This window comes from Scardinius erythrophthalmus (assembly GCF_964197995.2).
Source record: "Scardinius erythrophthalmus genome assembly, chromosome: 20".
In the NCBI taxonomy this organism is placed as follows: Eukaryota; Metazoa; Chordata; class Actinopteri; order Cypriniformes; family Leuciscidae; genus Scardinius; species Scardinius erythrophthalmus.
Window position 1 is genome coordinate 19,406,515 of NC_138240.1, and position 22,633 is coordinate 19,429,147.

Consider the following 22,633-nt stretch of genomic DNA (forward strand, 5'->3'; position numbering starts at 1 on the left):
AGAACTGCCTTAATTCTACGTGGCATTGATTCAACAAGGTGCTGAAAGCATTCTTTAGAAATGTTGGCCCATATTGATAGGATAGCATCTTGCAGTTGATGGAGATTTGTGGGATGCACATCCAGGGCACGAAGCTCCCGTTCCACCACATCCCAAAGATGCTCTATTGGGTTGAGATCTGGTGACTGTGGGGGCCATTTTAGTACAGTGAACTCATTGTCATGTTCAAGAAACCAATGTGAAATGATTCGAGCTTTGTGACATGGTGCATTATCCTGCTGGAAATAGCCATCAGAGGATGGGTACATGGTGGTCATAAAGGGATGGACATGGTCAGAAACAATGCTCAGGTAGGCCATGGCATTTAAACGATGCCCAATTGGCACTAAGGGGCCTAAAGTGTGCCAAGAAAACATCCCTCACACCATTACACCACCACCACCAGCCTGCACAGTGGTAACAAGGCATGATGGATCCATGTTCTCATTCTGTTTACGCCAAATTCTGACTCTACCATCTGAATGTCTCAACAGAAATCGAGACTCATCAGACCAGGCAACATTTTTCCAGTCTTCAACTGTCCAATTTTGGTGAGCTCGTGCAAATTGTAGCCTCTTTTTCCTATTTGTAGTGGAGATGAGTGGTACCCGGTGGGGACTCATCTGTTGTAGCCAATCCGCCTCAAGGTTGTGCGTGTTGTGGCTTCACAAATGCTTTGCTGCATACCTCGGTTGTAACGAGTGGTTATTTCAGTCAAAGTTGCTCTTCTATCAGCTTGAATCAGTCGGCCCATTCTTCTCTGACCTCTAGCATCAACAAGGCATTTTCGCCCACAGGACTGCCACATACTGGATGTTTTTCCCTTTTCACACCATTCTTTGTAAACCCTAGAAATGGTTGTGCGTGAAAATCCCAGTGATGGTGAAATACTCAGACCGGCCCGTCTGGCACCAACAACCATGCCACGCTCAAAATTGCTTAAATCATCTTTCTTTCCCATTCTGACATTCAGTTTGGAGTTCAGGAGATTGTCTTGACCAGGACCACATCCCTAAATGCATTGAAGCAACTGCCATGTGATTGGTTGATTAGATAATTGCATTAATGAGAAATTGAAAAGGTGTTCCTAATAATCCTTTAGGTGAGTATATATATATATATATATATATATATATATATATATATATATATATACACTGAATGAAAATGACTACACGAACAGAAGTACTTTATTAGGGTCAGGTCAGGTAGAAATAGCTCTTTATCTACACAGTTTTGACATCTTTAGACTGTGCGCACCTGTAATTTGAAAGAGTATTTTACATTTTACAGTCATTAGCCACATCCAAACATTGCATTGATTTTATGATACACATCCGATTGCATGTTTCATGAGAAACAACTTGGCCTGACTACTATAGCGCTATACACTACAAGAAGATCTACACAATCGTGTCCACAAGCGTCTGTCATGTAGTATTATGAATGTCTAATGCATGTACATGGAGAGTTCAGCCTGTGTTTTATCAACGGTTTAAACTCTGTAAATTTCATTATGTGTAGGTTCCTCCTCAGAGACCCTGTCCATCCGAAGGCATGAAAGACCCATCACGGGATTCCAGCTTATTCTCATGGACAAGTTTCCATGTATTCACCTATGTCTTACTTTGTGTGTGAGTGTCTGTGAAAAGAAAAGAGAGACTAACAAGGTTGAGTCCACGTGCCCAGCGATGGATGGCTCCCTCTGCTCTTCTCTACATTGGAAGCAGATGACTATATCAGCGGCCTACAAAAACACAGTCCTGTCCGTTCATGCACACCGAGCCATGGTCTGACAAGCCTCTCATCTCTTTCTCTCTCCATCTTCTATAAAATAGAGAAATATAGAAAGACATGGAGAGAACAAGAAACAGAAACATACCAATTTATCCTAATGAATGTGCTCATTGATCAACTAGACCTATATATATATATATATATATATATATATAAGGAGTTTGTTTTCTAATTACAAGCATAAAGATAAATAGACTAGCCGAGATTAGTTCGCCTCTATATTTCATGCCAAACCATTCCCTTCAAACACACATGGATTAATCACACTAAAGGCTCTGACCAATGAGAGAACCGGTCCTTTTCATTTTATAGTGCGGTCTCAGGATATTATTATTATTTTCCCTATCATAAAGCCATAGCGCGGCTGAAAGTAAAACCATGTGAGGTGGTTGTTTGAAGAGGGAGTGATGCTGTGAGTGGGAGTTGTGGTTCTGAGAAAGACCCCATATTCAGCCCCATCTGGAGGTGAGGGTCCATGGCGAAGTGACTGTTGACTGGATTTTCATTGCACTTATTTAATTGCAATAAGAGCGTTATATTTTCAGCATAGAGTAAGAAAAAAAAAAAGTTATGGGACCACTGACATAATGAGTACATTAAGTTATGACGACCACCTATTACTCATCATCACTAGTACTCTGCAACAGTGTGAACAACGCTGATACATAGTCAACCAAACATAATCGAGAAATTCTAAGATTCTTAAAGGTACAGAAGCAAACCATTGCTGCTGGGCAAAAACCTTGTATCTCCATATTTCATCGTTTTTATTTATTTTCATGACTCATTACTATTGGTCAGCCTTCACATGTTTCTGTGGGTTTTGCAAAAACTTAACCAATGAAAAGTATTAAAAAGAGCTTTTGACTAAAACTCCATTGGCTCCTCGAATTGTTAGTCAAACCTCATAACTCCACACGCCTTTATTGTGAACGAATTGCCGCCGCACACAGTTTGGAATGTCTCTTCTTGTTTGTGGTGCAAAAGTAAATAATAAAGAACTCTTTGTTGGAACAAGTACAGCATTTTCTTTACTCAAGAAACACTATATAATATAAAGTATGATAATATACACTAATGTTTTATGTATTTGAGGAATGGAGAAGAATGCCTTAGTCTAGCATCTGTCATCGAGTCTTAGCCAATACTGTCTTACAGTAAATAGCCTGTGTGAAGCACTTTGTCTTTAATAACTTGAGATTTGGGCGAAATTACGAGAATACAGAAAAACTGGCTGATCGCTTAGCTACAGTAAACTTATAACCTGATAAAGTTGATGAAAATGTAATGTGATGCACTTGCGGCCTCAGATCCGGCCGATCTAAAGGCCTGTTCACACTGGGACGAATTTCACGCGCGATATTCGCCGACGTTTAACGCCTCGTAACTAAACAAAGGGCGCCAATGTGAGTGTGCACACCGACGCGAAAAACGCCACGCGTAAAAGCGTAATTTTTTAAAAAACGCCTCGGGTTCGTTTTTTTGGTTTGACGCACCGCGTCAAAAACTATCCGACCAATGAGATTGGCGCTTTTGCACACGTGTCTGGAGCTTCTGAAGTTACAGTAAAAAACAACTTGGGGGCGCTCAAACACAAAACGGTCTTGCCGAGCACACATACGTAATGGCGAAGAAGATATATGCCGAGTAGCGTCTAAACACTGCCGGGAAGAAATAAGACGAGGAAGATGCAAGGCAAGATGAATGTAGAGCTGCTGGTCTCGTTGGTGTCGGAACATAAAGAACTGTGACAAACGCGACAGCGACTACAAAAATCTTGATAAAAGAGAACTGTTATGGAGTGGTATTAAGCGCCATCTAATGTCAGGGAATGAATTTGCATGTTCACTCGGCTCATCGTCAGCGAAAATCGCTTGGGTGTGAACACAAAAAACGCATTGAAAAACGCTGGCGAATAACGCGCGCCGATATTCGTCCGGGCCTTAATGAAGGACAAAACAAGCAGTTTCGAAATTCGCTGGTCAAAACCCTCTTAACTCCATTTGAGCTTGATTTTGATAATATGTTAATAATATAATGTCACAGGTAAGTGTCTGACTATATATAAATCCATAATATACGCTTTGACAAAGCAGTGTTTAATTATAAATAAAAAAAATACAGTGTTTTTTTCCATTTCTTGAAAAGTAGCATTTTTGGAGATATCAGATTTCTGCCCATCAGCGATGAAATATAGCCTGATAAATTCTACAGGTCATAGGGAGGGTTAAAAAAAGGCTATGATAAACTAAATTACAACTGTTTTCGGTACAAAACACCTTTACTAACATAGTGGATAAAATATAGGGATGCATAATCAATTAAAAGCCAATCTAAAAATTCTATTCCATCATGTATAACGTTCAAAATAAGACAAAAAATTAATCGTTTCTAATGCCACAAGTCACAACATTATATTGTACAGTATGACAATTGTACAACAATAATGACAACAACATTATATTGCACAGTATAGTGTTTTTAAAGATTAACTTTGAGTGAGGGCAATAGCTGACACTGAAGGTAATCTAAAATGTATAAATACATGTGCAATTAAATACCATATGTTAATAACAATATACTAATAAGGATTACTAATAATATACACAAAAAGAAACCCCACTACATTATAGTGAGCTGTGGTAAACCTCCAAGTAGGCGCTGTCACGTATGCTCTCCATTTTCCCATCTTCACCAGTCCAGTCATCCAGTTAGAAACTAGACTTCCCAGCATCCCTCCTGGCCCTCACCTGCACCTGCCCCTCATCAGGACTTGAATAAAAGCACACACCTCAGAGTCACTCTTTGTCTGGTCTCCAATACGGCTGTATTACTACTTACCAGTGAAATCTCCTTGTGATACTGTAGCGAACTCCTGGAAGCTAATGTCTGGAACATTACACTTACCTGTCTACTCACCCTAGTCCGCCAAGAGGTGTGTGCTCTCTCGAATCTTCACGCTCCAGTCACCGCCAGTCCCCCGTTACCCAGGTAAAAAGGAAAGAGAACCTGTTAGTCAGTATTCATCTGCTCATTATACTGTCTGCTTCATTACTCGCCTGCTTAACTGTGCATATCATCTCTGTCAATGAATACCTGTTTGGGTTGAACTAACTCTCTTTGTCTCTGAATCTGGTATTCCCTGACTTGCAGCAGGATGACTATATATATACACAGGGGTTGACCAATGAAACAAACACCTGGTTTTTGACTATAATTTATTAGTATGGAGTAGGGCCTCCTTTTTTGCAGCCAATACAGCATCAGTTCATTTTGGGAATGACAGATACAAGTCCTTCGCAGAGGCCAGAGGGATTTTGAGCCATTCCTCTTCCAGAACAGTGGTCAGGTCACAATGTGATGCTGGTGGAGGAAAACGTTTTTTTGACTTGCTCCTCTAAAACACCCCAATGTGGCTCAATAATATTCAGATCTGGTGACTGTGCAGGCCATGGGAGGTGTTCAACTTCACTTTCATGTTCAACAAACCATTCTGTCACATGTTTTACTATGTTTATTAGTGCATTATCGTGCTAATACATGGCACCACCTTCAGGGTACAATGTTTGAACTATTAGGTTCACATGGTCCTCCAGAATGGTTCAGTAGTCCTTGGAAGTGATGCGCCCATCAAGCACAGAGAATATGTGTTTCCCATACAACGACATAACTCACTGCTTCACTACCATAGTACTATGCATCGTTGAAGAAATCATCTTGAAATCACCTCATTCTTGCGTGTTAGAGCACTTTCGCACATGCGCACTCTTCAAAAACAGTGCTTTAAATCTGTTGACGAGCTAAAAGACATAAATGACATTTGTATGTATTCTAAAAGACAGAGGTTGTACTGAATGTCAACTTGCTTATTTTGCTAAAGATAAGGATTTATTGAGTCCACATATCATGCAAACAAAGAACAATGATTCTAACCACAGCTCCAGAGCTGTCGTTCCAACCACACAACTTTGCGATGCTGTTTGCGAATGTTCATTGGAACTATGCTTTCGGGAAACACCGACTTGTTGAACTATGCTGATAACGGCGGAACTTGCGATCATAGTTGGCTAACGATGCTTTTGGGAAACGCACCTCAGAATGGTTCAGTAGTCCTTGAAAGTGATGCGCACATCATGCACAGAATAGAGCTGGTAAGTCCCGCCCATCCGTAAAACCCCAAGTGGACCTCTAGGTTGAAAAATCGTGAATGGGAGAAAATAATTATTTTCTGGTCCCGTTTGAATTGTGCCATGAATGTGAACATATGTTGTCTGTAAATTTTTTATATAACTTTTCATGTTACGAGTTTGACAGTATATGGTATGATTCTTCGGCTAGCAGTTGTGGAAAAGACATAACGAGAAAGACTACATGTCGCCTATGTGACGTCACCCCATAAAGTTGACTTACCCGTGGTTTTCGCCAACTTCAACGATTTTGTCCTCTCCCTGAAAGAAGGCGGTGAAGTGCACCAAAGACACAGGCATGTTTAGCGGGATCCGTGAGCTAGTGTCCATGTGTGAGTGGTGGTGACGTTTCAAACGCGTCGAAAGCAGCGAAGAGTTGTAGTCCACAAAGTGCTCTCACACAAAGTCTAATCGTATCAAACTTCTACCCGCTAAATTGTAGAATTCTTTACACGAAAAATTATATAAAAAATTCACAGACAACATATGTTCACATTCATGGCACGATTCAAACGGGACCAGAAAATAATTATTTTCTCCCATTCAGTTGCATTGACGATTTTTCAACCTAGAGGTCCATTGGGGTTAGCGGAAGGGGCGGGACTTACCAGCTCTATACTGTGATATTTCAGCCCAAACCATCATTGATCCTCCCCCGTGCTTCACTCTGGGCAGCAACTGTCCGGTTGTTAAGGCTCTTTGTGGCTCATCCACACCGTAACTCCCACGGATGTGAGAAAGACAGTGAAGGTGGACTCATCAGAGAACAATACATGTTTCACATTGTCCACAGCCCAAGATTTCCTCTGCTGGCACCATTGAACTCAACGTTTGACATTGAGTCACGGGTGACCAAAGGTTTGGCTATGGCAGCCCGACCATGAGTATCGACCCTATGGAGCTCCCGATGAACAGTTTTGGTGGAAACAGGAGAGTCGAGGTCAGGCCCGGCTGTAGAATGAAATGACTGAGGGGGCATGTGAAATTGTTAAGGGGGCTTAACTTTATACCATCAATGAACAATACACACTGATAACTTGCTTAGTAAAAAAAGATAAGCCAGCGTCATTTATTATGCATATATTAACCCTTTCACGCTTAATTTTAATATTCTAACTGACTCTGAGTTTTTTCAAGGCGACTGTTATTTTAGAATTTAGAACGTTCCCCCTAAATGTTTCCATGGCAACGCGTCATATTTGTCACGTGACACACCGCGGATATATCGCTTTTATTTCCTTTTCCCTTTTTTATTCAAAATACTCAGAAACTTGCTTACCATGTCATCAACTATCCGATATTCCGATTCTCAAAAATGTGTATGTGAGTGTGTTTGGTCATTTAAAAACCTCTATAAATAATCTTGATCTTGATCTAACGTTATAACGTGAGATGGCTGTTTCTTTGCGCCGCAGTTCTGAGAATCCTGTGAGTCATCAATTTCTCCCGAAATACATGCAAGAAAGTGGAATAGAAGAATAGAGTAAACTACTTTATAGTTACTTCCACTGTGTTTGTCTGATATATGAATAACACACGTCGGAAAATTATATTTGAATAGATTGTTATTGCTGCTTCCACAGACATCAGTGTGTATTTTACAAACTCCAAATGTATTGTTTTACTAGTGCTTAATGTGTATTTAAATGTCTGAAACCTAAAATAAACATTGTGATTGTGAGGTTGAAAACACTGCATAGTTGTGATATATGACAGCGCTGAGCGCGTCCGACTCTGGCTCAGCGCCAACCAACGCGCGAAAGCACAGTTTGAATCTGGCAGTTATGTCACGTAACCGAACATTCTAAATCCCATATGTGGGACCGTACTCTCAGGGGCACTGAAAAAAAAAAAAAATCCCATATATGGAACTGTACCGCTCAAAAGGTTAAACATTTCATTTGTAACCATAAAAACAAAAATGAAACTGAGGGGGCACAAATCAGATCTGAGGGGGCAATGCCCCCTTTTGCCCCCTCGTGGCGCCGGGCCTGGTCGAGGTGCACATTTAATTCTGCAGTGATTTTGGCAGATGTGGCTTTGTTTTTTGGATACAATCCATGTTAGTACCTGGACATCCCCTTCAGACAGCTTTCTCTTGCGTCAACAGTTACTCCTGTTGGAGTCCTTCGTGGAGGTATGCCGACATTACCCTGGACACCGTGGCTCTCGATACACCACAAAGACTTGCTGTCCTGGGGTCTACACTATGATGGTAATTGAACAATCTCAGGGTTACTGGATTAGTTTCAAGTTGACAAAACCAACCCAATTCAATCAGGCTTAGTTTGTACCATGATGCTGATCAACTTTGTATGTCAACTCAGGCTTTGATCCTGAGTTTATGGAGCATGTGCAGATGAAAGTGTGGCATCCGTAGCAAACAGCCAATTGCATGTCAAGAGAAACTGCAATTCACTTCTCGCGAGAGAATCAGCGGGGTTTATTTTTCTCTTCTGCCGAAAATTGAGATTAATAAATATGAAGTACATAAATGCATCCCGAAACAATTCGCAAAGGTTTCAATTTTGTTTCGAAGACATCCATAACTAGTGCTAAGATAAAAATACTTCTATTAATATTATAGAGATCCTTTGAATACTTATCTCGAACAGCGGGGTCGCCGAGTCAAAATGCTGCTCCAGATTGTGTTTACCTGACATGTCTTGGTTAGTGGATGAGTTGACTGGGAAACTAAACCCCGGCCTAGTCCCAGACTAAAATGCATGTATGAGTTGTCTTAACTGAAAGCGACTTGCACTGACAAATCTTAGAATATATCAGTGTGAATGTTTTGTCTCAAGATAACTGTCACTAATTGAACTAAGACCTAATCCTGGCTTAAACTAAGCCCTGTCTATGAAACCAGGCCTATATGTTCTACCTGCTCAAAGGAGTGTGAAGTTGACAGGAAGGACAGCCATGAGACCGTCCTGTCTCCGCAGCTCATGATGCCTAAACGGGCCAGTGAGACAGAACCTGTGCCTGTGTGTCTCCTGTTGCTGCTGTGTGTTACTAAAATCATCAACACACCAGTGACTCTGACACCCACACACTCTAGAAACCCATATTAGTTTGTCTGGGGAAAAGAGCAAGAGTGACAAGAACAAAGACAGTCAAAATGCATCTGTGGTCACAAATAAGAGAGAAGCGTCTGGGAGAGCTAAAAGTCATTAACACGCTTTTTTTTCTGTAAAATTAAACACAAAAGCGGGGCTCTCTGGGATTAATGGAGTTGATGTGCTGTAATGTTGTGCCAAGGGATGTCAGGGTCCTTGATAAACTTTTCTATAAAAAAAACAACAACACTTTTTAGATTACTTATTGCAAACTACTGTATTTCATATGTCAGTGTAGCCTACCTCAAGTTACTGGAAATGAGACCGAAAACAAATCCTAAGAGTGGGGTTAGGTGTGTCTCTTACTGAATATTTTCTCAAGGTGGGTAATTGGAAAAAAAGAAAAAGAAAAAAGGAACACAATAAGATAAAAGCATCTTCCACATAGTTAAAAACAATTACGTCTCACTGAGTATGTTGTGGTGCAAGTACAAATGAAAATACATTCTAAAATGAGTTTAATGCCACTTTATTTTTGTTTTGTTTTCAAAGAACTGAATAAAACAACATTCATGGTAAGACATTCCTATTTGTGTACATTTAGACTAGTTACTGTTGTTTAAAAATCAATTACTAAAAAAAAAATATTTAAAAGAAAATCATAATGAAGTTTAAGTAATTTAAATTAGGCTAAGTTTTTTGGCAGATTATAATATAAAAATTACAATTTTAAACAACAAAAACCATCTGTTTAAAATAAAAACAGTATTTTAGCCTGCCTTTAACCAGTCTGCCTTTCATTTGAAACAGTATATTCAATAAGAAAAATGCTGGATGTACTTGATTTTTAGCCATTTGACCATGTAAAATCTTTATATGGCACGGAGGTGTGAAGTTTTGCATAATGCGCATGACGCCACCGTTTCCACATATTCACATTTTTTGTAGTTAAGTTAACACAGAGATGATAAATTGTATCAATTTCAAAAACTTGAACTTTGAAAGCCGTTTTCAAAAGCGCTGTTGACATGTAAATGAAAAGTCAATGACAAGTTTTCAGTTTTTAGTTAAAAATGGTGTCGTGTAAACGGCCTCTAAGTCTGCATAAACTCTGATCTTTGGATTGCTAAATGAAATAAAATGAGGGCTTCACTACACTGTTTGCTTCTTTATACCAGTGTTACTGGTGAATCTTCACTCTCTAGAGTCACTGGGTTTATGGGAAGGCTGCAGCGCTGTGTTCATTGTTGAAACAATAGTTGTACTGTAAAAAAAACAGAAAAAAAAAAAGAATTATGACTGACAATTCAACAGCAAAAAATAATGTCAACAATGCTATTAACAATGATAATATTTTTGTGTGTGTTGCATTGTATTGCAACTCTCTTCTAGACTGAATGCAGCATAAAATTCACCATTGCATAATTTCATCTAATAGCAATTATAACACAATTTGTTTTATTGCCCCTCTTACAGATCAAATTGGTATTTGCCCAGTAAATGCTGCTGAATGGCGCCCCCTTTAGTACGTGACCAAAAACACAGCCACTGAATTATGAAGGCAAACTAATGAACTGCTTTCCACAAAACACAATATCTCACGACTCATCACTCATTTCATTTCAGCCTTTTCCTTCCATCATAAATAAACGTATTACATCTAAATGCCCTGACATTATGTCCAAATACAGTGCAAGAAGTAGTCTGTTACATGTATATCTTTAAGACTAGGCAAAACTCAAATAAATAATATTTTGTTAAGCACAGAGAAATCATGTGTTCACTCAATTAAAAATAAAGTATTCACAGAATCACTTACCCCTGCTTTTATCTTCAATTACATTTTGAATAAATAATTAATATAAATGAATACATATAGCCTATTATATAATTACTGTATAGCCTGTTGTTTAAATAATAAGCCTGTTATATCAAAAAAAAAAAAAATTATAGTGACTAAAATAGGAGGATTGGGATTTACATAATATAAAAGTACATTAATAATCACATCTATAGTAATCACATCTAAAAATAAAAATAAAGACATCATTTATTACTTTAACAGTTTTTAAAAATGGAACATAAATATGATTGAAAATAAGGTATTGCTTTTAAGCTTCATTATATGCCCTTGTAAGGTGTTATGCTGAATCGCAGCACTAGGTGATGCTGGAGGATCACACAACAACACTGTTCTTCCTTTCAGAAATCTCTCTTTCTCTCTCTTTCATCTACTTGAAGCAAAACTGCAAGTTCCACCAACATGTCACACGTCACACACCGCTTAGTTATAATAAAAAGTCACACACAACACCTGAGTAATAAATAAGCAAGTACGTGTGTGTATGTGCGCGCATGTATAAATGATGGATGGATAGGAATAGGCTGTTATCACAGAGTGCATGAATCACTGCCTGCCATTTTTACACAGGCCCGTGACAGGACAGTGACATGCGGAACATGGGCGGCAGCCTCCGAGATGAGCAGATCTTCATTTCCTGTTCCTGCTCAGAGCAGGTGAAAATATGTGACATGTTGTCTTCATTAATTCCCCCTTCATTTGAATTTCTCCCCGCCTGGGTGTCCTATCAGTCTCTTTCTCCCTCACATGACCATATGTACAGTCACACACACACTCACACGTCCATTATAGCATGTTATAGGTCTGGTTTAAAGCCATGCATGACATCACATATTGTGCATCTTTATATTCCATGTTTTATTGTATATTCTAGGTAGCTGAAAACACGCGTACGTACGTACGTACACACACACACACATCCTGAATCATTAGCCTCCCTTCAATAACATTTTTCAGCTGTGCAAACTACATAAAGACGTCAGCTCAAATCACTAACTAATTAACACTTAAAAAGACACAAATTAGATATGCGTGGCTAAAAGCAATTATAATCTCTACGAGTTTTGCAAATCATTTGGGAAATGAAAAGAATGCGTAATTGCTGGAACCAACATCTTCAAAAAAAAAAAAAAAAAAAAAAAAAAAAATGGCTCAAGTGATGCTTGTTAGGGAGCGGTCTTATCGACGGACCCGATTGTGATTACGACGCTTTTCCGCAATTACATGTGCATATGTTTAATGTCACAAAATGCCTCTTTTTAATGAATGTGTTTTTAATAGAATTAGCAATCAGTCAATTACGATGTGCATCAAGGCCCCGAGCAGAGAAGTTATCATCCAGAGACTAATGAAAGAATACGTGCAGATTCCTTCTGGAAATATGTATTCAGCTCCTGGTCTATAAATACAACTGATTTATATTATACGCTCACTTAAAACTACAACTTTTGCAACACTCTACATGACAGAATCCATGTTATACTCTTTACTTATTTCTAAAAAGAATTACTGCATTAATGACAATTACAATATGTGATAACAAATAGGACTACAAAATTATTACATTACCATAGATATTATTTAGTAATAGATCAGTACTGGCACAGAGCTATAAAAAAAAATACAAATACCAAAAATATATATATATATTTTTTTTGTCACTTCATTGCAGCTGCCAACTCTATAAACAAATATTAACATAATTATCTTTATTTTTGGAGCTCAATTACACTACATACTGAAGAGGAAATAAATAGAAAAATTATGTATTATGTTTTATACATCAACAGGAAATCAATAGGAACATTCCCTAAATATTTCATTTAAAAATGTAATAATAATTACTGATAATATTTATAATTTATATTTTTTTAAGCTGACTTACACCACAAACCAAAGAAGAAATCAATAGAAGAATTACCTAAATGTAATGTATACACACACACAAATGTATAGTATTCTATTCTATTATATATATATATATATATATATATATATATATATATATATATATATATATATATATATATATATTACATGCATTTAAGCATGAGCATAAAATGATATATATATATAACTGTGTAAGAACAATAATAATAATAATAATAATATATTTCAGATTTTTTATTTATTTTAATTTAATTTGAATTTGAATTTGTTATGTCACAGGGTCATACACAAGCAATATACGACCAACAGTGACTGATTCAGAGCAAGAGCATCCCGGCTTGCATTTTTGACAGGGTGGCAGGGAAACTGCGTTCCAGGTCGAAGATGCGGCTGAAGAACAATAGCTGTGGATGCTCTCACACTGATTCTAATTATCAGGGCAGTCGCCGTCAGCCCTCGCTTCTCCATTAATCTTGTGCTGTCGCGCACCTCACTAAACCCAGTGCTGTTACACTATCTCTGCTTTACTTCATCTGCTGTAATTAATGAATCCCCCCTCCTCGTGTGGGTCTGCTGCTTCTAATCACAGCCTGCTTCGCCATGGAAAGTGTTGATGGGGAGGGGGGTCAATGCGATAGTAAATATGTATAACTAAACAAAGAGAAACTGCCATTTTAAAACAAAATCCTGTTGTTTTCCCATAATTTATTCTAGATATTCTGTAATGACTTGTAATGAAATGAAAGCCATTATCAGTCTTGCGTATCACCAAGTTCATTTTCTTTGAACTGTCTATAAACTGACTTGCATTACTGCCTCCTTGCACTACATTCTTATGGCATTATTGCCGTAACTATATTCATTAATATTACTACATTTCTTTTACAATAATAATAATACTTATTTGTCACTTCATTGCAGATGCCTATACGCTCTCAAAATTATCATGCGATTTTTAGAGCTCACTTACACTACATCAACAGGAAATCAAAAGTAAAATTACCTAAATGTATTAATTTAAAAATGTAACAATAATTACTGATAATATTTATCATTTTTTAAGCTGACTCACATCACATACATAAAATGTAATAATAATAATAAAAATATTGCTAAATATCACTGTATCGTCAAAAATCTTGTCTGCTTAGTATGTTGGCAGCTGATAATCGCAACAATGACTGAGGGCACATACAGAAAAGCGTTACAACACAAATGTAATACAATATAAAACAATGTGCGCATGTGCATGTACAGTATGTTAGCCATACTCTCAGGGCACCTAAGCATATTTGAACTTACTTCCTCCTCAATCTCTTGTGGTGATTTGATGGCAATGCTCAATAAATGGACTGGCTCTATCTGAAAAAAATAAAAAATAACATATGAAAACAGACAGAGGAAACATTACGGTGGCGCTCATGGTTAAGTAAGCATGATTAAGATCTTTAATCCTCTCGCTCTCATTCTCTCTCTGACAATAAGAGCAGAGCACTTGTGACAGGGGCCAAATGGCCCTCCGTGAGCCAGCTCTGTCTGTCTGCGCGCATTCATCAGCTGCAGATCCGTTACAGGGTTGGGCAGCATCTGGGTGGGATGGGGGGTCTAGCAAAAGTTTGGTTGCATAAGTAGCACAGCGACAGATTTGTTTGAGCATCGGGATCAGCCCAACATCGCAAGACTGGCTCAACCACTGAAGCTCAACCTATCTGTCTCTGTCCGACCAATGAAAGTCTGGGGAAAAATGATGATTATTATTTTCCTTTTAAAAAACTTACTTCATCTCTGGTTGTGGAGGTAGATTTTTTGGAGATCATAAAGGGTATATCATCCATAGCTGGAAAGAGAGAACAATATAAGTGATAATGAAGTGGTTATTACTGAAAAACCAAACCTGGACTGGACAACTGCAGCTTATTACACCAAAACCAAAAATAACTATACATCCCTGCAGAACAAAACCAAGTTAAAACCAGCCTAAGCTGGTTGGCTGGTTTAAGATGATCAAGCTGGTCTCCCAGCCTGACCAGCTAAGACGAGCCGTACCAAACCAGCCTGCTAAACCAGAAATGACCAGGCTGGAAGACCAGCTAAGACCAGCCAAACAGCTTATTATTTTATCAATTATTTTATCAGAGAAGAAAAAGATTGAAGAGACAAGAGACTAGTACAGTGCAGGAAATTGTTTGCCAGGGACAACGGTCAAATACACATTTTACCCAGACAGCAATATAGTGTCGGCCCAGATCCGGCCCACATCTGGACCATGTGTACCAGATGTGGGCTAGATCTGGGCCGACACCACGTAACGTTCATTGTACAAAAATACTTGACAACTCCACTATGGACAAATTAGAGAGCACTGTAATAAAATTCTAAATAATAATAACGATAATAAAAATAAAACCAAACAAGTAATATTCCAAACAAACATCTGCAATATTCTGTACTGTTTTCTATGTTCTGAAAATGCATTTGACTTAATCTAATGGCCGCAAATAGCAGAAGACGGAAAGTTCCCGAATCCCCTCGGAAACTCGCTCAGACAAAGCGAGATGAAAGCCTTTTTTATCCTCCACTGTATCCCCCCCCTCCACTCGCTCTCCTCCCTCTTTCCCTGTTAATTACTCTTGATTATTCCTGATCCTGTCTTGTCAGGGAGACGTTCGACTCCAAAAACAAAGCCCCACTCGCACACGTCGAAAGAAAAAGGGGAAAGAGAGAGACAAAACATTCGCCGGATATCAATTTGCATGAAAATGAGCCAGAGTGTTCGGCTCTTGGAGAGAAAGCGAGAGCGGGAAAGAAAGAGAGAGGTGGATTGAAAGAGGACTTGCCAAGAGTGCGGTGGTATAATTAGCATTCTACCAAACAAACGAGCTTCAACAGAGCTATAATTAAGCAGGCCTGTAATTAAGTGTATGCCCTTTATCATAATGATCATGGTTAAAGCGCCTTTGATGGCTGCCAGTGGGTTATTAACGGCGTAACCCCGCGCCACACGGCGCCCACGCAAGAATCAGGGTGTCACGACTGTCAGGCTAAAGAGCGCCCCTTTGTTTATCAAATACATTAGAGCCCAAATTAACACAGGGTGACACGAGCGCACAATAGCTCCCATTGACTGAACTGAAGAAAATGTCCATCCCCTCAAAAAAAAAATTGGAAAGTGCCTGAGTTTGCTCATGGAAAACATATTGAGTATGGCAACTAACAGCAGCGCTAGCTATATATTTACAACAGCACATGGGATCTGCTGGCATGGAAGGAGGAAACCAGAGGACTTCTTCTCATAAGTTACCTGGAGGTCGACAGTGTAACATTTACTGCTAAAGGCAGGAAGAATATCTTAAACTGTCATACGGTTTCATTTCTTTGGCAAAAGCTGAATGCTTCTTTGTCCCCAACTTTTCCACAATTTGTCCATTTTTCTTAATAAATATCTGAACACACATAGGATGTCTTGGGGAAAAGGTGAACGTGTTATAAATGATGACAAAGTCCCCCAATCATGAGCTCAGTCCACCCTGGCAAAGGTTGGCTCTGCATAATTCACCTACTATTTGTATTTGTTTTTTTTAGTCATTTATTCGAAAATACAATAAAACACAGTTCATACATACAATTACTTAAATACATCTCTTCTATGATGGGCATGTTTCATAATAAAATTAAATAGTTTTTTCATAATATATTTTTTCGGGTGGGGGGTGGGTACTAATATCAGTTGGATCAGTAAGGATAAGTAGTTTGGCGTTATTTATTACAATTACAAAATAACAAAACAACTACACTACTTATTGAAATTTGAATAAAGTTTGTCCACAAAATCAAAGTCATGTGATAAACCAAAAATTAAAAAACTTCATGTCAAAAACATTAGGACCTATGTTGGGTTTTTATGGGGAATTTCCATAGACATAATGATTTTTATACAGCAGAAACTATACTATATACCTTAACCCAAAACCTACCCATCACAGAAAACTTTTTTATATTTTCCAATAGGATATTTTATAATAGGATTTTGTATATTGCCATATTTGCATTACCACACACACACACACACACACACACACACGCACACACACACACACACACACACACACACACACACACACACACACACACACACACACGTACACCAACACTTTAGTTGAAAAAAATATTTTAAACTTTTAATTTGTTACATCTGGAAATTTAAAACTTTTTTTTTAAATGGTATAAAACAACAAAATACAGTAATATATCTGAGAATCCATTTTTTTAAAACAGATTTTACTGTGTTTTAAACTAGATTCTACATAATAGACACAGTATGTATATATATATATATATATATATATACACTGCCAACCATACATCTCACCCTAAGAAACCTAAAACCTTTAAAGCTAAAGGAGGGCCCGACTCATTCTGACTTATCATACAAGCTCTAAAATCAAGAGAATGATATACAAGGTTAAATTACTTCACCACAGCCATCAACGACCTACTCAAATAGTCCCTTCGGGCTTCCCTTATGGATATATTTTTAACATAGTTTTGGATACTACCTTTATGGCCATTAGACAGGCCTCTGGGAATGTATCACTCAGCTTTAGAATGGACTATTGAACAACAAAGCGCTTCAAGAGGTCATTTTACCAGCAGGGCTCGGGTAATTGAAAGGAGGATGATAACGACTTGTTTCGGTCCATAAAAACAAGTGAATAAACATGTGCTAAAGCATCACTGAACAACAGCGTGGGGGAAGAGAGCAAGGCTGGCGGGGACTGCATTTGAATCAACATAGAGTCGCTAGGAAGGCTTTGATGAAACGAGAATGCGTCGGATGAATGAAGGTGGGACTTGAAGGCCGGAGCATTCCCTTTTATTGTTCAAGCATTGCGTTTTCAATCAGATCGCACTTAGTATTCGCCCGCCATTCATACTGGGTGTCCCACACTAATACACACATAAATGCACACGCTTTTTGCACACGCTCATGGCCTGATTTGGGGGCGATTGTGAGGAAAGAAAAATGGATGTGAGTTTGAGGTCATGTTGGGGAGGAGTGTTAAGGTAATGTTTGTCCAGACTGGACTGAAGTCGTAAAGGTAAAGTATGGTGCCTGGCAGATTCTACTCAAGTAGGTTAGACCACAGGCAGCCTGATATGTACGCTCCCCTGGAAGAGCATAACTGAGATTATAGAAGCAGCTTGAAATGTCTATAGGTACTAAACCACCAAAATGCCAGTGTTCAGGAAATATACACCTATAAATGTAAAGTGTCGGGTGAGATATCATTATGGAACTTTGGGTCTTTGTGCTCCAAGTAGTTGTAAAGCATTTAAAACAATTAACTTACCCATCTACCCACTTCATAATTTCCAGTAGGTACAAAAGCAATCAAACCCATGACCTTGGATTTGCCCCATTACAAGCACAATGCTCTACTAGCTGTGACCAAAACACCTTGTGCAGGTCGAAAAGAGCTCATTGATCTTCACAAGGTTGATGGACACAGATGTGCAGTTCAATGATGCATGATATCTGTTTATTCAAAACAAATACTACAATAGGGATTTTCAGTCTGCCAATACTTGTTATTAGACCTGGTCCACATGTACCATCTTTTCATTCATTGCTGATTAGAGTGGTGCGTTCAGCACTGGGATCGGTTAGAGTGAGTGAATGATGAGGGAGTGCTGAAGTGAGTATGAGTGTGGCTATGAGGATCATTGCCTTATTAATAGCAGTGTCAGGTGTTGTGAAAAATTTCGCCATTGTCATCCCCACAGCCCCCGAACCCTGACGGATGGTTGCTGCAGGCAGAGAAGACTTCCCTTACATGCTGCTATGAGCTCTAATCCTTCACACTTCCATTGTTGGATGCACTCTCACACAGGACTTCCGCCAGCCACGCTCGCCACACCGACTCGCACACACATCAGATTTATACGTAGGCTAATGCTAAAAGACTGACGGATGGAGGACTCGGTCAGCCAGTACAGCACAGTTCATGAAACAAAAAAATAATTTCTTCCCCAGAGGATGAGGGTGGGGGTGGCGGGGGTTCGCGAAAGGTGAGAAAGAGAAATTCAGTAAGTTTGAAATGATATATGGCGAAATAGCAAGTCTGATGGGGAGTGGAAAAGACCTTCCTGAAAAAACCTAACCCAACTACAATTTGTACACTAGTTTTTATAAGTTTGGGGACAGTGAGATTTTTTTGTTTAAAGAAATTAATATTTTTATTTAGCAAGGATGCATTAAATTGCTCAAAAGTGACAGTAAATACATTTATGTTCCAAAAGCTGTTCTTTTCAAGTTTCTATCAATGAAAGAATCACGGTTTCCACAAAAAACACTGCGTCAGATGCTGATGCTATGGGGACGTGCCCTCATGGAACCCAGTGTCTCAGGCACGTGTAGAAACACAATGGTCGATGCAGTGCGATGATGTCGCAAGGTGCGCCTCAGTGTATAAGAAGGGTGCCTGACAACACATCATCAGCTTCTTTGTCTTTAGTAAACCGCTTGTTTGAGTGCTGTGTGAAGATAGCAGTGTGTGAAGAAAGGATAGAAGGTGAGCAGAATAATGGCAAGAAGACAACTCAAGCGCTGTGTTCCTCTGTGCCCGCGTTTGCAGTGAAGAGAGACAAGCCGCAGAGCCCAACGGCTCTAGCTCCATGTTTGCTGAGGCTACGATCAAGGGAATCTCATGCAGAACTTGTAGAGGAACGTGAGGGAGTTCCCCTCTCCTCTCCTGCTGGCTCCATTGACTTTGTGCCAGAAGCGAAAGCCCTCTCAGTTTCTTCAGTGGAAAGTGAGGACTCATTGCTTGTCTGTGATTCTGATATAATAGGTGTCAGTAGAAATGGATATATTTAATAGATCTGTTTCTTGCTCAACACAGCAAACCGCTGCATACAGTGAGCTGGTAAAACTTATGACTCATGCTACAGCCAGAATGAGTTTAAACTGGTCCGGTTCAAAGTGCGAAACTGCGGAAGGTCATTTAGGCTCTGTATCGTTTTGGTCAATTGACCGTTCGCAAAGACCCGCCCCCCTTAGTTACTGTCGCTATGTCCGACAAGCTACGCCGTTCTCACGCCGTGAAAAATACATTGCGGAGCAGAGAGGAGACTGACAACACGCTGACAGACAGGACAGACCAGGTTACTTTTCGGTTACGTTTGATATTAAACATATTAAACAAAGTCTCACCATTTTTTAAAAGAAATTTAAACAATAAATACCGTTTTGTGGCTCTTTAATGTGTCATGACAGATCGCTGTAGAGCATCAGTTAAAGCTGCTCGTGAACCGATCATCTCTTCCTTCTAGTTAATTTAAAGCCTCAAATAAACATGAACAAACATAAGAAGGAATGTTGTTTTAACCGCGGAAAGACATCAGTACACTCCGTTTTTCAAGTTCAAATCCTCCCATGTTAACTCTCCTGACTGCTTTGTCGGACAAAATGGCGGATGGCGAAGTATGATTGGTCAGATCACCTGTCAATCAAGCTCCCTGCGAAGGGTCAATTGGATCACAAGTAGACGAGGGAGGCACATTCCCGTTTACACCTAGTGTTTTAATACGTCTCTTTTGTCCACTTTCAGACAGTTCTGTCATGATTTCTTTGAGGGGAGGGTCGATGGGCGGGTAAATGTATGTTTTTTTTTTTCAGATCTTTCGATCTAATGGACAAAATAAAGTTTACATATGAACGTGCCTGGAGACAACGGAAAAACATTTCTGCTCAGAAGCTTTCAATTCTGCTCTGATAGCCGTATGACTACGTCGAAAACTGAGTGCGTGTTAGAAATCAGGAATGGTGAGAGAACTTTGTGCCTGGTTCAAACTAAACTTGGGTCTCCAGCCAACAAAGTTTAAATCCTGGCTAGCAAGCTTCCTAGAATGTTTATGAATTAAGTCAGTAAGCGGAGAGTAGGCGGTCTTTTGTGGCTGTTCGAACACATTCAACCACATGAGCGTCTACATTGAAAGCAATCCGGTCTAATGCGTTTTCGACTACCTCTGAAAGTTGAAAGGGGACAAGCTCAAAATGTTTTAGACCCCGTTTACACCTGTATTTAGTATCACTGACTTGTGATCTGATCAACCAAAATGCATCTCAATACCAGGTGTAAACAGGGTCTTAGATGAACGATATCTCAGGACTCATAAGTGTGCAGCTGTGCTGTCCTCAAGTGAGTCTACCCCTTCTCCCAGACCTGCACAGCATGTTGTCAGGTGTGTGGAGACATCCATACTCTGCCTACATGGTCCATTCAGCTTCGAGTTATTTGAATCTAGAGGGGCTGAGCGAGCAGGGTAATCAGTGGATGCCTTGGGTGGAAAGAAATTTAGCGAATTACCTTTCTCCAGGGACAAAGGCGCAATAGGAGAAAGCCATTCACATATATGGGCGCTGTTGGTGTGATGAAGAAGTGGAGGATGGTTGAGAAGGGCTAAGGCCCAAGCTCTCTGCCCACTTTTTCATTTTTTTCAGCTCCTTAGATCGTCTGTGCCCTTTCCAGGAACAAATTCCTGGGGAGAAGAGAAAAAGGCGAGTGTAGCTAAAGCTAGCTCTCCTTCTGAGGAAGCGAATCAAGTCACACACAGATCTGGGTGCTGAAAAAAAGAGAGTGATTGAGCAGGGATGCTGTTTAAGCATACCCCCTTTTCATTATTTTTCCTTCTAGTCTCGAAAGGGAACATCTAGGGTTACGTATGTAACCCCGATTCCAAAGAAAGGGAACAAGAAGCTGCTGAAGGATCATGTGACACTGAAGACTGGAGTATTAGCTGCTGAAAATTCAGCTTTGCCATCACATGAATAAATTACATTTTAAATTAAATGAAAACAGAAAATAGTTATTTTAAATTGTAATAATATTTTACAATTAATTTATATACTATAATATACAAATTTAGTATTAATGCTCACAGTTAACACTTATTGGTCAAAATAAAATAATACAAAATACTATAGGTTATAATACATATTAACAACAACAAGAACAACAATACACTTTTTTATTAGTAGTATTAGTTTTATTTTAGTATTATATGTGTACATTATATTACATTAATATAGACTTTCCCCTGCCATGCACTGTTATATTTAACCATTTGACAAAAAGTTATTATTATTAGTAAATAGCTATATTTATATATTTATTTTTGTATTATGTATCCTGGGTGAGGAATTATGTATATTTTGTATTCTGTGTTGTACAGGTTTTGGGTTTAAATGTCACATGCAAAACATCATTATTTTCCATACATTCAGGCTCTGTAAAGTAATTAATGCTCTTTCCATTCAACTATTCAGTCCTTCCCCTAACCTTACCTTTTCACCCCATAACATGCATTTAATCTCCTCACACCCACAGCTCACACTGACAACATCCAGCCAAACCACAGGAGAGCAACAGCCGACTGCAAGTCTGACTCACTGCAGCAGCAGGTCATGCATAAAGGACAATAGTGCAAGTGGATGTGAAAACTGGAGAAGTTGATAGAAAGGGAGGGATACCCAGTGGGTGTGAACTGCAGATTAGACAGTAATACACGGGATAAGGACCAGGGCTAAGATGGGACGCTTTACCCTTTGGATATCCCAACAGCTCTCCCATCAAACAGACAGTCCTTCTTGCTTTTAAAGAAAAATTGTGCCCGCCGCCTAAAGACATCTTAGAGACATATTGTCGTTTATTTTGTCGCCTGGGTTTGCCATCTGTGCCGTTCCAATAGAGGCTGCTGCCTGGTGAAGCCAGAGCCTGGGCGAGGAGGTCTGCCCGAGC

The 22,633-nt window shown here is 39.2% G+C and overlaps 1 protein-coding gene across 1 annotated transcript in view; it reads right to left on the reverse strand.

Annotated features, from left to right (window-relative positions):
- Positions 1-9,596: 9,596 nt before the first annotated feature.
- Positions 9,597-22,633, reverse strand: part of mvb12bb (multivesicular body subunit 12Bb) — a 53,850-nt gene continuing 40,813 nt past the window's right edge. Inside the window, exons 8-10 of the mRNA XM_081348793.1 lie at positions 14,612-14,670; positions 14,136-14,195; positions 9,597-10,346 (exon numbers count right to left, since the gene is read on the reverse strand). Coding sequence (XP_081204919.1) covers positions 10,299-10,346; positions 14,136-14,195; positions 14,612-14,670 — 167 coding nt within the window. The 3' untranslated portion in view covers positions 9,597-10,298. The remainder of the gene's footprint in view (positions 10,347-14,135; positions 14,196-14,611; positions 14,671-22,633) is intronic.